The sequence below is a fragment of the Melospiza melodia genome, chromosome 25 (genome assembly GCF_035770615.1).
Source record: "Melospiza melodia melodia isolate bMelMel2 chromosome 25, bMelMel2.pri, whole genome shotgun sequence".
In the NCBI taxonomy this organism is placed as follows: Eukaryota; Metazoa; Chordata; class Aves; order Passeriformes; family Passerellidae; genus Melospiza; species Melospiza melodia.
Genome location: NC_086218.1, coordinates 11,340,596 through 11,354,135, shown reverse-complemented (window position 1 = coordinate 11,354,135; position 13,540 = coordinate 11,340,596). Strand labels below are relative to the sequence as shown.

Below are 13,540 nucleotides of genomic sequence, written 5' to 3'. Positions count from 1 at the left end.
GGGTTCTGGGGTCCTGGAATCCCAAGATCCTGAGTTTCTTGAATCCCAGGATTCTGGGATCCTGGGATTCTGGGTTTCTAGAATTCTAGAATCTTGGGTTTCTGGGAAATCTATGACATGAAAATCCCACACAAACTTGAGGGGTTCACTCAACATTTCCACCCAACCTCACCTTGCCCACACCTCAAACCTGCCTTCACAAATTCTTTTTCTCCCTCCCTGTCCCAGGCTCACCTCCACCCCTGCATCACCCCACCATGTCCTGCTGCTACTCCCCATGCTGCTACAGCCCGTGCTGCTACAGCCTGTGCTGCTCCCCCTGCTACAGCACCTGCACCCGCACCTACAGCTGCAACCCCTGCATCTCCCGCACACTGAGCTGCTGCCGCCGCTCCTACGGCAGCTGCTGCACCTCCCGGAGATGCACCACGCGCTACTGCTACCCCTCGTGCTGCACCACGCGCTGCTACTACCCCTCGTGCTGCTCCTACTCCTGCTGCTACCCCTGCTGCTGATCCCACGGAAAAATCCCCATGAACGGACCCACGGAAGACAAACGGATGAGCCCTCTGTTGATGTTTGCACAAGTGCAGAGCCACCACGGTGAAGTCACCACCAGTGGGGGATTTGCTGTGCTCTGAAACCTCTTGGAATTTCTGGTTTTTGTTGTTGTCTCTGTCTCCTTCTTCTTGCCTTTCTCAACTCTCCTGATGTTCTGCATTTAAAGCCTCCCTCGGCCCCTTCAGCAACGGGAGGGGCGATCTGCAATTCATGTGAAACTTCTCGGAGTTGCTGCAATGGGGCTGGAGGACCTCTGTGAAATTAGATTTGGTGTCATCTGCATTTTCAATAAGCACTTCCAGCACAGCTCTGCAGCCCTGGGTGAGGGAGCGTTACGGCTGTCTCGCCTTTGATCTGCTTTTACGAGGACCTGAAGGATGAACAACACAACTTCAGCAAAAAGGAATGTTCTGGAGAGCAGTGACTCATCTCCCGAGGCTGCCTCCAGCATCCCAAAACTATAATCTTTCTGTATCTGTGCCAGCTCTTTTTCTTGTTCTATTAAATACTTTCTGCATTTGAAAAAGACTTCTGGAGATCCAGTTGTTTTCTTGCCTGTGTCCTTGGTTTGGGTGGATATTCTGGGAGTTGTGGAATTCTGAAGGGATTTTCTGGACTCGAATCTGTGTCCAGCTCTGGGTCCCTCATGGCAAAGGCGACATTGAGGGGCTGGAGAACATCCAAGGAAAGGAACAGACCTGGAACAGCTTGAGAAGGGTCTGGAGAATCTTGACAGAGGCTCAGCCTGGAGAAAAAGGGGATCCAGGGGGAATTTTGGGCTCTTCCAGGGGGCATTTGGGATCTGATCCCAGGGAACAGGGACAGAACAAGGGGAAATGGTCTCGAACTGTGCCAGGAAAGGCTCAGGCTGGACACGAGGAGAAATTTCCTCCTGGTCAGGTCTTGGAAGGGGCTGCCCAGGAGGAATGAGGACATTTTTTTGTCTTTAGGAATATTTGCCTTTTATCCCCAAATTTCCTCCCCCATTTTCTGGCTTTTAGTCCTTGGATTTAGTATGTTATTGAAACTGCACCCATAAAAATGGGTTTTATTCAGCTCAAATGGTCTTTCTTCTGTTTTGTGTGGAAGATCAAGAGGGTGGTTTGAGTTTTCCAGGCCAACATCGACACAAGCAAAGCCACCATGGTTCCCTCTTGTCCTGTCCCTCTTCCCTGGGATCAGATCCCAAAATTCTCTCTGGAAGAGCCCAAAATTCCCCCTGGATCCCTCTTTTCTGCAGGCTGAGCCCCCCCCCCAGCTCCCTCAGGATCCTCCATTCCCTTTTATTCCCTTTTCCAGCTGCTCCAACTCCATTTCCTTATCTGGACACACTCCTGCCCCTCAACATCTATCTCGGCATGAGAGGCCCAGAATTGGACAGATGATTCATCATTTTTCAGAGTTCATAATCTTGTCTTCCAATCCTTCTGCTGTGAAGGATTTCATATTTGTGTGTCCTCCATCCAATTTCTGGCATTATTTCAAATTTAAAATAAGCATAATAAAAGAGCAAGCAGGATGCTGAGGCTTCCTCAGGATTTTGGATGCCAAAGACTTCAAGCTCTTTGAGAAACTTAAATGACAAATAGACTGAGAAATGCTGAATTGATGCAGAAAAAACACCTTTAATAGAAACGAAACACAGAGATAACTTTGAAGGGATACAGAAGGGAAAGACCACACTCCCAAAGTCACATAACACCCACATCATCCAATCAGAAGAAATTTTTTGTACAGCCAAAAACATGGAATTCGGTTTGCTTGGAGGATTGAGGAGAAGTTCTGGGTTGAGAGGAGAGCTGGGGCAGGGGGATGAAGGCAAATCACCTCCATCCCTTCAGCAGCAGCGCAGAGCTCTCGGATCACCCCGGCCATGCCTCTTGTCCCTAAAACTCTGCCCAGCCATGGTCTCCACTGCTGGACTCTCCATCAATCCCACCAAACCCGGGCTGGGTTTTGAGGTGGCCCTCTCCAGCTTTAGTAGCAGCCCCCGAAGCTGAACCTTCTGCCGTAGCGGGAGCCGAAGGGGAACCCGTAGCGGCTGGAGTAGAACCCGGGGTATCCATAGCAGTCCCCATAGCCATAGAGGCCCCGGTAGCCCCCATAGAGCCCCCTGGAGCCGTAGCAGTCCCCAGAGTCGAAGATGCCCCGGTAGCCGTAGAGGCTCCCGTAGCCGTAGCGGTCCCCAAGGCCATAGAGGCCGCGGGAGCCGTAGAGGCTCCCGTAGCCGCGGTAGCTGCAGGGGCTCCCGCAGTCATAGCCCCGGTAGCCGTAGAGGCCCCCGTAGTTGCAGGAGGAGTAGCAGTCGTCGTCGCACTGGCCTTGGAGGAAAGTCATCTTTGGGAGATGGAGGTAAAACCTGCAACGGGGAGGAAAGGATGAGTGGTAAATACTCCAAGAGTACAACCTCAGAGCACGAAATCTTCCTCACCGGTCCCGTGAGAACAAGGGCAGAGGAAAAACTATGACCTCAGCTGCTACTTTAATGCCCCATTTGTATAATCTGCTCATCTACACACTGTCTTTAAATGATTTTATATTCTACATTCATGTAGATTCAATATATTCATATTAAACTATTTCTATTAAACAGTTTTGTATTTAATGCGTATTCCTGGCATTGGTGGAACCCCTGATGGAATCAGCAGCCACAGATCAAAACCTTGCTGCTGCTTCAGGGTTTTTGCTGAGGCAATTAGCAACCCTAACTTTCTTTTACAATATCAGCTTTCTATGGAGCTCTGCATTCCTGATGCCATCAGGAAAGTCTTCACAGAATTTTCCTGTGATAACACCCCTCAGTTTTTGGCTGCATCTCCCTAAGACCCATTTCAGCGCTTTCCACCCATTTTGTTTTGCACCTGGAAATGCTGAGAGCCCACAGAGGAAACCACACAGCGTGGACACACATGAGAACATCTGTGTGGCCAGACAGACCCAAAATCCCACGTAAAATAGGAGATTTAAGAAAAAAAAACCACCAAGAGTCGTGGTGGGGAAACCCTTTCCTACCTCTGCTGTCCTGAAAATCCCTTATCAGGGAACCCAGGTACCAACAGGATCAGGAAAGTTCCACCTGCAGCTTTAAAAGCTGAACCCAGCAAGCCCAGGTAAAAGGAACAGCAAAATCTGACAGTTCAGAGGAGCCACAACACCAACAGAAATTCTGAAAGGAAAATTCCCAGTGCAGGGGGAGATAGGAGGAAAAGCTTACCGAGTTCACCAGGAGGAGAAGGCAGGAGAGCTGATGAGGAGCCCTGAGCTCCCAGCCCTTTTTATACTCCAGCTTTGCCCTCCTGGCTTATCTCAGACGCCCTGTGGATTCAAAAGCTTTGGAATCCTACTGGTTGGCAAACAAATTTGCCTGTACGCGTCATATCTTCAATTAATGTAATTTTCCTCATTGTTTGGGATTATTAGTGTGTTCCCGTATGTCCTATGTATTACAGGTTTCTTTCATCTTAACATTTTCTGGGCCAGCAACATTCCTGATACCATTTTACTGCCTCCGTTGTCAAATCTGAATTTTTTTTTAGTATTATAGAAATGCTGTTTCTGATTTCTCAAGGTCATTGGAGAGAGAGAAGTTTTCAGTAAAAAAAGAAAACTTTCCAACATGTTTGAAAGTATTTGTGTTCAGTAGGAAGATGCACCATGGGGTTTTACCTAAAGGAAATGCAAATGCAGGGATTTACATTAAAAATCATCAACTTCAGGAAAAAGGAGCAGAATTATAAATAGATCTCAATTCCAAAGTGCTCCTGAATCAAAGCCATGCTGCTGCAGGAGCAGGAAGAATGTTTTTAACAAAAATCCAACTGCATCTTTTGCAGTGTCATTCACCGGAAGCTTGACCCCAGTTCAGCAGAGCAAAGTGGAGAATTCAAGCCTCAATTTGATCTGGAAATAAAGAAATTATCAGGATTAGCACTAAAAGAGCACTAAATGAACACTAAAAGAACCTTGCTGGTAATTTTTTCCACAAAGAATCGCCACGTGCAGAAGTTGTGATAGGGAGGAACTGTGGAGTTAAGGGCAGAGCTCCTTGGGTGACCTTCACCTAATTTCTGGCATTAATTTGAATATAAAATAAGCGTAATAATGAGCAAGCAGGATGTTGAGGCTTCCTCTGAATTTTGAATACCAAAGCACTTCATAAACACTCATTGATGTTTTCAATTTGCAAAGTGTTGCTGGATTTAAATATTAATAGTTTGCCACCTCCAGATTTAATAATACGGTCATTCCTCAAGGTCTCTGCTTCCTGAGCCATATTAAGGTGATGCTCTTCCATGAATGACAAAAATTATCCCAAAAAAATCGCTTAAAATTGGAAGGAATATTTGGGAACACCCACAAGGTGGTTGGAAAATTGTTGGAGTTGCTGTTGGGTTGTTGTTGGAGAAGCTGGGATACGAACACCCTGGGAGACTCCACCAGGAAGGTCATGGAGATGCTGAGTGGAGGCTCCTCAATCCTCAGGACACCAAAGCAAAACCTCTCTCTTTGTCCTCCGCCAGCGGCACCGGAGGCGCTAACGCGAAGACGATGGACCACCTACGAGGCCACTGCCTTAATAATCTGAATATTTCCCCAAATAAATATCTCTCCAAATTAATAAATATCTCTTCAAGTACCTCCCTGATTAGGCCACAAGGAATTCAGCGGCAATTTCCCTGGAAATGCTTTAAGATTAAAGAAATTCTAAAGGGTTTACGTAGGCGCCGCGACGCCAAGTACGGAAAATATGAAAATGGTTGTGACGTAGGTTGGAGGAATAAGGAGTGGGATGACCCACTTTGGAAGGTATAAGACCCCCAACTCCGAAAAGTCATCCACTCCTCTCGACTTCTCCTCTCAATTTCTCCTCTCAGCGAAGCAGAGGTGTGCATTGGCTCTACTCTCCTGTGCGTATGTTTCTCTAAATATTTCTTTATAAGTAAAATTAAATATAAAATATGAATATGGATATGAACTTGGATATGAATATGAATACGTATTAACTTCATAGTGGTTTTTTATTTATTTATTTGAAAGGTACTGCTGTATCTGTGTATATTTTATAGCATATAAATACAAACCTGTGTCTACATGAAGGTACAGACATTCTGTAGGAAATTTCTTGTAGTTTTAGAGCCAACGCCAAGCCCAAAATTCCCTGCAATCTCAAGGAATTTTGCTCTTCTACTCAAGGCTTTTTGCTCCTCTTTCCTGTGCTTTTTGAAATATTAGGCTTTAAAGAGCTTAAAACTGGAAATTTGCTACCACAATCTTGTAGTAAAAAGTAATTTTCTGTTCTGGGTTATATTTATTGCATTTTTCTTTCATTTTTTACATTTCTCTGATTTCTGGGGCAGGAAAGCTTAGCTCTCAGCTGGCAAAACTCTCATTCACTACGTTTAGTCAGCAGTTTCCAAAAGTTGACAAGGGGAAAAAAAAGCAAAGTTGTTTGGGATTGAGGAGATTACAGAAATAAAGGAGTTAATTAAGAGGGTTAAACCGATGCGCAGGAGGGACCAAGTTGGAGCCTTTGTTCTGCCCTTAGCATCTCATAAATTTTGTTTCTGGGTGTGTGTTCCAGGCTCTCCAAATCAACAAGGATGAATTCCTTCAAGGAGTGCTGTGACAATGTTTGCAGCGCCCAGGGCGGCAATGACAACTTTGGTGGCTTTGGCAGCTCCAGCTTCCGTCCCAGGCGCTCCTTCAGCTTCTACCGGGACCAGTGCCAAGATGTGCCCCCATCTGGTTTCAGGAATGTTGGAAACTTCTTCCACCCCTCCGGGAACATCCGTGGGATCGTCTACGCCAACCTGAACGGGGACATCGTTGGGAAGCTCTCGGGGAGGATCGAGGGGCTCCCTGGGCTCCTGGGTTGCATGGGTAACTTTGGTAACTTGGGAAACATGGGATTAAGTCTCCCCTTCTGTGTTCAGTTTGGGGACAGAACCGTCTGAGCTGTTCCCAGCAGGAGTAACTCCCCTGGGATGGAATGCAGGACATGGATTCATGGCTTTGGTTATGGTACTGAGGAACGCCGAGCGCTCACGCCTCTGATGGATGTGTGGGCGCCAGGCTGTGTAGGACACTCCATGTAACCCTCTGTAGGATCTCCTGTCTCTCTAGCCGTCGCTTTAAAAGGGCTGAAGCACCTTTAGAGCACTTTGGTGGAGTGGAAAGAGACTTTTGGGTGTGAGGAAAGCGCTTTTTTAAGTCCATCCGCAGCGACTTTGTGTGGAACTTTCTGCAAAGAATCCACTTTGTTCAACTCTGACCAAAAGTGGCTTTTAGCAGAGGTTCTCAGTCCCTGCTGCACCTCACCTGACAGTGAACACAGAAAAGAAACATTTGGACTGGCAAACTCCACCATTTCCACCAGGAAAATCATCGCCCACCACTGGGAACACTCTGCTCGTCAAAGCCCCTTCTGTATCTCTGCCAACTTCTTCTTTCTGTTCCTCACTGCTTCTCATTTCCATTAAAATTACTCCAGTCAGAAGCTTCAAATGTCTGCTCTGTTTTTGTCTGGGCACTTTAAAGGGACCCCCAGCCACCCTCAGGAACCCTGCAATGAGAGGGCAGGCCAGGCTCCGGATGTTAGGGACTGTCACCACATCTCCATCTCAATGGCTCCTGCCCTGACTCATTTCCCCCAGCAGAAGGAGAAACCTTAACTAACCCTTGACTTTGGGTTTACCCAAATGTTTCTGCAGAAAGAGGCATCACTCGGGTGATTTTGCCCCCAGAGAGGGTCCTGGGCGATAAATCACAAAAACAAGAGATTGAGGGGGATCTCATGGCTGTCCAAGGCAGGAGATCGGTGATGCTCGAGGTTAAAGCCACCCAAGACGAAAGATCAAAGGCAGCCAAGCCATGGCCAGCTGCTGGAGGGTTCAGCTCCTCTGCAGATGAAGCAGCCGGTTCTTCAGGGAGCTCCTGCCATGCCCCTGCAGGAGCACTTCTTTGGGTTTGGCATGCTAAAGATGATTTAGGTCCAAAACATTAAAGATTATTTAGATCTAGAAAGCTAAAGATTATTTCGGTCTAAAATATTAAAGATTATTTCGATTTGGAATAATTAAGATTATTTAGGCTTCAAATACTTAGGCATTATTTAAATTTAGAAGCGTAAAAATTATGTAGGCTTCAAACACTAAGGATTGTTTAGATGTAGAATATTAAAAATTATTCAGGTTTTGAATACTAAAGAGGATTTAGGTTTAGAATACTAAAGATGATAGGTGTTTCAACAAGCAGAGCCCAGGCAGAACTGCCTGGATACCCTGTGAGCCCAGTTCCACATCAAAGAGCTCAGCAGGAGTCAAAAATGTCATTGCAGGAGTGACTTTGAGGGGTCACCTCTGGGCTGATCTCCCAGAGATAGCCATGGCCACCCCTCCTCTTGCCGTGGTGGTCTCCTGCAGAAGCATTTTTGCATTTCCCAGCTTTCAGAGCAAAGTGGAGGAAAGGTTTGACAAAATAATTAAGAGAGGAGGTTGGGAGAAGCCATTCCATGGGCAGAAAACCAGGAGCAGTCAGCAGAAACGCTGATCCTCCAGCCCAACATCCATTTCTTTCCATCGTGTCGTTGATTTCCCCAAAACTCTGACCTGGAGCCCATTCCAAGGAGCAGAGCTGAGCTCTGGAGCTCCATTTCCTTGTCTGGGCAGGACCAACCCCAGCCAACAGCGAGGGCTGGTCAGATTCCTTCGTGCCCCAATTTGAGCAGACAGCCCCAAATTGGGGTGCCCCAGGATTGGGGGAAGGTCAGGGAGGAGCCTCCCCCCAAGCATAGCACGGCCCCAGTAAATCAGAGCAGCCCTTTGAACGTGGCAAAGCCTTTAAGAGAGGTTTTGCAACCCTCCTGCTGTCAGCAGAGAAATGGGCTGGGTTCCCCGGGGAAAGCATTAGGAAATGGTGGAGTCTCCCAGCACGGTAAGCTCAGCTTATCTCCCTGGGATGCCTCGGGCATACAAAGTCTCCTGCCTGCACTGAGAGCAGGGAAGGGCTTGGACAGCCTTGCATAGGAGGGGAGATAGAATAAACCCCAGGAAGACGAAGATCTGGGTGAAATTCTGAGTCCTTTGGTGCCACTTAACCTCCGTCCCTGCCCAAGTTTGCCAGCGCAGCACCATTTGTGATGTCCTCGCCTCCTGATGTCCCCCTCAGATCTTTCCCTGGGGACAGGACCCACAGGTGGTGATTTCCTGCCAGTCCCAGCCCTGTCACCCGACCTCACCTCCCGCCACTACTCTCACCTGGAGCCACCTGGCTCCCACCTCACTTCCCCTTCCTGCTTTGAATGTGGTGGCTCTGAGGGCATCCCTCAGTTCCAGGGATCCAGGGCACCTCGAGGATCTCCTCCTCTGCTGCAGGTCACCCTTCTGGAGGCACTGGAGTGCCAAATTCCTCACCTCAGATGCTCCTGTCGCAGGAGTCACCAAGCAGGGATGGGACCTTCCCTCACCTGTTCATTCCAGCTCATCAGGAGAAGTCAGGAAGTTCCAGATCATCCTGGAATTGCAGCCCAGACCCCTCCCAACACCAAAGCTCGTTCTCCATGGATCTGTCCTGATGTCTCAGGAACATTTTTCTCCTACATATGTTCTGGGTGGGTGAAGAGACCTTAAAGATCATCCCAGGTGGCTCCAAGCTGGCCTGGAGCGCTTCCAGGGGTAGGGAATCCATGGAATATCTTGTGCCAGGGCCTCACAATATCCAACCTAAATTTTCACTTTTTCAGTCTGAACCAATTTCCTGTTGTTCGAGTTTCCAACCATCAGCTCCTCCACAGCTCCCTTGATCCCTCCCAAATCCCAAAACCTGAATTATTTTGTGTCCTGAGGGATGGGTAATCCATGGAATACCCTGTGCCAGAGCCTCACGTGGAAGAACTGAAGAACTTCCCAAAATCCAACCTAAATTTCCCCCTGAACTGATTCCCCCTATCCTGTCACTCCAGTTTCCGACCATCAGCTCCTCCACAACTTCCTTGATCTCTCTGAGATCCCAAAACCTGAATTATTTTGTGTCCTGAGGCTCAGGAAAAGTGGGATGGGGAGAGGAACTTGCGGCCTGGCTGTGATATTATCATAACAGGCGACAGCCGGGTGATTTAAATAACTGCAAACCAACTCCTGTAATTCCATTGCGACTCCGGAATGTATTCATGGGGAATTATCCATTTAAATGTTCCCTTGAGAACATTTAATGCCACAGGACATGCCTCCAGCACCAAGATTCTCTTCAAGGCTCAGGATCTTCCATAAAGACTAAACTTGTCCCAAATTAGAAGTTGGGCACCCCATTATTGCCCAAACTGGACTAAATTTTTTAATTATTTGTTAAAAATTTCAGCCTTTTAGGAGAAGGGGAAGTGGGGCATGGAACCGGGAAAAAAATGGCAACAAGAGAAAAAATAATTTCAAAATTCGCCATATTTAAATGGATATTAACCCATAATTAACATTAAACTGAATAATTGGGCTCAATAATGAGCCTAAGAGATATTAGGTAATGCTTCTCTCTTAAAAAGGCATTGAATTTTCTTAGTGAGACACCTGATATCTTTAGTCCTGTGAAAGGACATTTCACACAGGGGATTTTATAGCAAAAGGAATAAAAATGTATAAAAAATAGTTCTATAAAACCCACTGGCAGAATTCCATCATTTCACTGATTTTTCTGGTTTGTGGTGAACACAGATCTCAATTTAGGGTGTGAAAGAGCATCTTGAGAGGTGTAAACAAACTGCAGCTCATTCCCAAATGCTCCCAACAACAAAGGCTTTTGAGGTTTGGGAGATTTCTGCCTGGCTTTTGAGGTTTGAGAGATTTCTCTTTTTGTAAGGATTATGTGGTTGGGGAGAATCTGGTTTAATCACTGCTCCAGAGCTCGCCAACATTAATTACACATTATTACAGTGCCTGGGCAGCTTTGTTTTCCTTCCACATGAGGATAATAATTCCCCAAAGAGTGACTACCCTGGAATAATCCCACATTCCCACGTCATCCTGCAATCCTTAAAGACACTGATGCTGTTCCCCACATTCTGCATAACATTTCAGAGCTGGGGAAAGGTTTATTACCAATTTATTCCCGAAGAAATCCCCAATTCCATGAGGGAGCATCAAAATCATGTCCAGGTTATCCTGGTTATTGAAGGGGGAGAGTGTCCAGGGGTGGGAATGGAGTTGGAGCAGTTGGAAAAGGGAATGGAGAATCCTGAGGGAGTTAGGGAGGCTCAGCCTGGAGAAAATGGGGGTCCAGGGGGAATTTGGGGTCTGATCCCAGAGAAAAGGGGGGTCCAGGGGGAATTTTGGGCTCTTGTAGTGGGAATTTTGGGACCTGATCCCAAGGAACAGGGACAGGACAAGAGGGAACAGTGGTGGCTCTGCCAGGGCAGGGCTCAGGGTGGGAAATTTGGGGAAATTCCTCCTGGGAAAGGGAAAAGGCCTTGGAAGGGGCTCAGGAAGGTTTGGAGTAGCCATTCCTGAAGGTGTCCAAGGCAGGACTGGACGTTGATGGGGCTCAAGCACAGCTTGGACTCTGTGATCCTGGAGGGCTTTTCCAACCCTGTTCTCTGCTCCTGTCACTGTCAGGATCTCCAGGACACCAGGAAAAGGACCCAGGAACGCCAAAACTGAGCAAAATTCTCCACAGAATCTGGGAATGTGGGGAAGGACAGCTGAGGCTGTGCAAAGGAGATCCCACACAGACCTTGGCCAGATCCTTCATGAATTTCCCTCTCCTGGTGACAGGATGGCGTTGGTGCAGCAGGACAAGGACAGGGGACACACAGAGACACCAGGAAGCTGCTGTGACATCTGGTTTAATGAGGAAGAGCAGGTGAGACACAGCACAGGTTACAAACTGCCCACAAGCCGTGGTTTGATGCAGGGTGACTCAGAGAATGTCTGGGGCTGCTCCTCCTGTGGTGACAGCCAGCCTTGGTCACACAGCACGGCAGCAGAGATGGGGCTGGGGCATTGCAGAACCGTTTTTATCCATCAGGAGCCACGGGAAGAGCTTAGAAATGGATCTGAAAGGGGTCTCAGACCAGATCCTTGACATTGCCACAGTCACAGAAGCACAGAATGGTTTGGGTGGCATTTTAAAGATGATCCAGTCCCACCCCTGTCATGGGCAGGGAAACTTTGACTATCCCAGGTTGCTCCAAACCCCATCCAGCCTGGCCTTGGAAACTTCCAGAGGGATGAGGCAGCCACAGCTTCACTGGGCAACCTGTGCCAGGTCCTCACAAGAAAGAATTCCCTCGTAATCTCTCCCTAAAATCTAAATTTCAAAAATCTAAAATCCTAAATTCTCCCTAATCTAAACCTACAAAGATCCCGACAAGCCCCCAAGGAACCAGGAACAACCCTTAGCTTTGAGAACACCCCAGAGAACCAGGAACAACCCATAGCTTTGAGAAAAGAGCGCTTGGAAAGAGAGGAAATCTTTAGAGAAGGAAAACCAGGAAGGGTAGAAGGATGGAAACGGATTTTTTTGAGGCCTTCAAACATCCACAGATGGTTTTAACACTCTCCCTAGAGCCATGTCCTGCCAGTCACCCTGGTCCAGCCATGACCTTAGCAGCAGGGTCTGCAGCTGCCAACCGGGTACCCCCGGCCCCACCTGGCCCCACCATAAACTTGGGAAGCTCCAGGGGTTCGGGCAGCACCGAAACCACCTCCAACAACAGCTCCGACACCGGTTCCGGCGCTGCCCCCGGCGCCGGCTCCGACTTCGGGCACTCCCACGGAGCCCACGGTGCTCTGCTGGGGGAAGGTGCTGAGGATGGGCCCGGGGAAGGTGACCACCACCGGAGGAGGGTAAATGACCACGGTGGAGTCCGGGCACTGTCGGACGCAGGGCTCGTTGCAGGAGTCGGCCACGGGCTGGGGCACGGCCACGCCGCAGGGGGAGGGGCTGCCGTCGGTGCAGGGGCTCAGGGAGTGAACCATGGCTTGGGTGGGGATCTGTGGGGCACAGAAAAGCGGGAAAATAAAACAAAATTCATGTTGGTTTCATAGTCAAACCCGAGGATAAAAGGGTACGAAGAGGCTCAAGGGACAGGGAGGATTCTGATAGATCAGCACCCAAAATGCATCCCTGAATTGTGCACTGAACGCAAATGGAATATTCATGGAATATTACTTAAATCTCACCCAGATATGCATTTCCCAGTGGCTGAGCAGTCACAAATGGATTCATTTACCAATCCCAGAATGCCTGAGGTTGGAAAATTCCCCCAGGAGTCCAACCTGTGATCAATCCCTACCTTCCCAACCAGAACAGATCCCCAAGTGCCACATCCAGTGGTTCCCATCAGCACAATGTCAGCCTGATCCCCAAACCACACTTGAAGGTTGGGTTAGAGGAGGAATTCAGCAGCTCAGGAGTCCAGGAATTTAGGAATTCACTTACCTACAGCACCAGAGAGTGAGACAAGAGAAGGTGATGGTGTGAGATGTGAGCTCGGGCACTTTTATACTCGGCCTCGAAGTGCCCAGCACGTGAATCAGCCACATGCAGAACTTCCTAATCAATTACTAACCATGATTCTTTCCAGATCCAGCTTTGTTAACGGATGCTAATTGTTTTAGATAAATCACTCTTGCTAATTGCTGCCTTGCCCTTGTGTCCTGCATGACCTGTCCTTTACTGCCTTCCCCACTCTGCAATTTCAGCTTTATAGGGAGGGGTTTCTTTGTCTCTGCATCTCAAAGGGAAAATATTTATGGGGTTTAGGTTTGATCTTCTCCATTACTGGACTCATTCCTTGGCAAGGGGGAACCAGACATTTTTCTGGATAAAAATATCCTTGACTGAATCCAGAAAGAGCTGAAAAAGTGAGGGATAAACTGGAGTTCTGGGTTCTTGAATGAAATATTTGATGAAAGAAGAATAATTTGTGTTCTGGGTTCTTTAAACTAATAAAAAGTCTGATCAAAGCTCTGGCTCACTGCAAAAATCCTGA

General features: G+C 47.9%; 1 protein-coding gene across 1 annotated transcript; it reads right to left on the bottom strand.

Annotated features, from left to right (window-relative positions):
* Positions 1-2,538: 2,538 nt before the first annotated feature.
* On the bottom strand, positions 2,539-12,524 carry LOC134429315 (claw keratin-like). Its single transcript, XM_063176451.1, has 2 exons — positions 12,277-12,524; positions 2,539-2,848 (listed from the first exon to the last, which is right to left on the bottom strand). The coding sequence occupies exons 1-2, from the start codon at positions 12,522-12,524 to the stop codon at positions 2,539-2,541; spliced, it is 558 nt and encodes a 185-aa protein (XP_063032521.1).
* Positions 12,525-13,540: the final 1,016 nt, after the last annotated feature.

Bases quoted from the DNA above. Each gene is read 5' to 3' on its own strand.
- LOC134429315 (XM_063176451.1), bottom strand. From the start codon at position 12,524: ATGGTTCACTCCCTGAGCCCCTGCACCGACGGCAGCCCCTCCCCCTGC. The intron at 2,849-12,276 runs AACCGGTGTCGG...CTCCTCCTGCAA, and splicing joins GGCGCCGGGGGCAGCGCCGG to CTACGGGGGCCTCTACGGCT.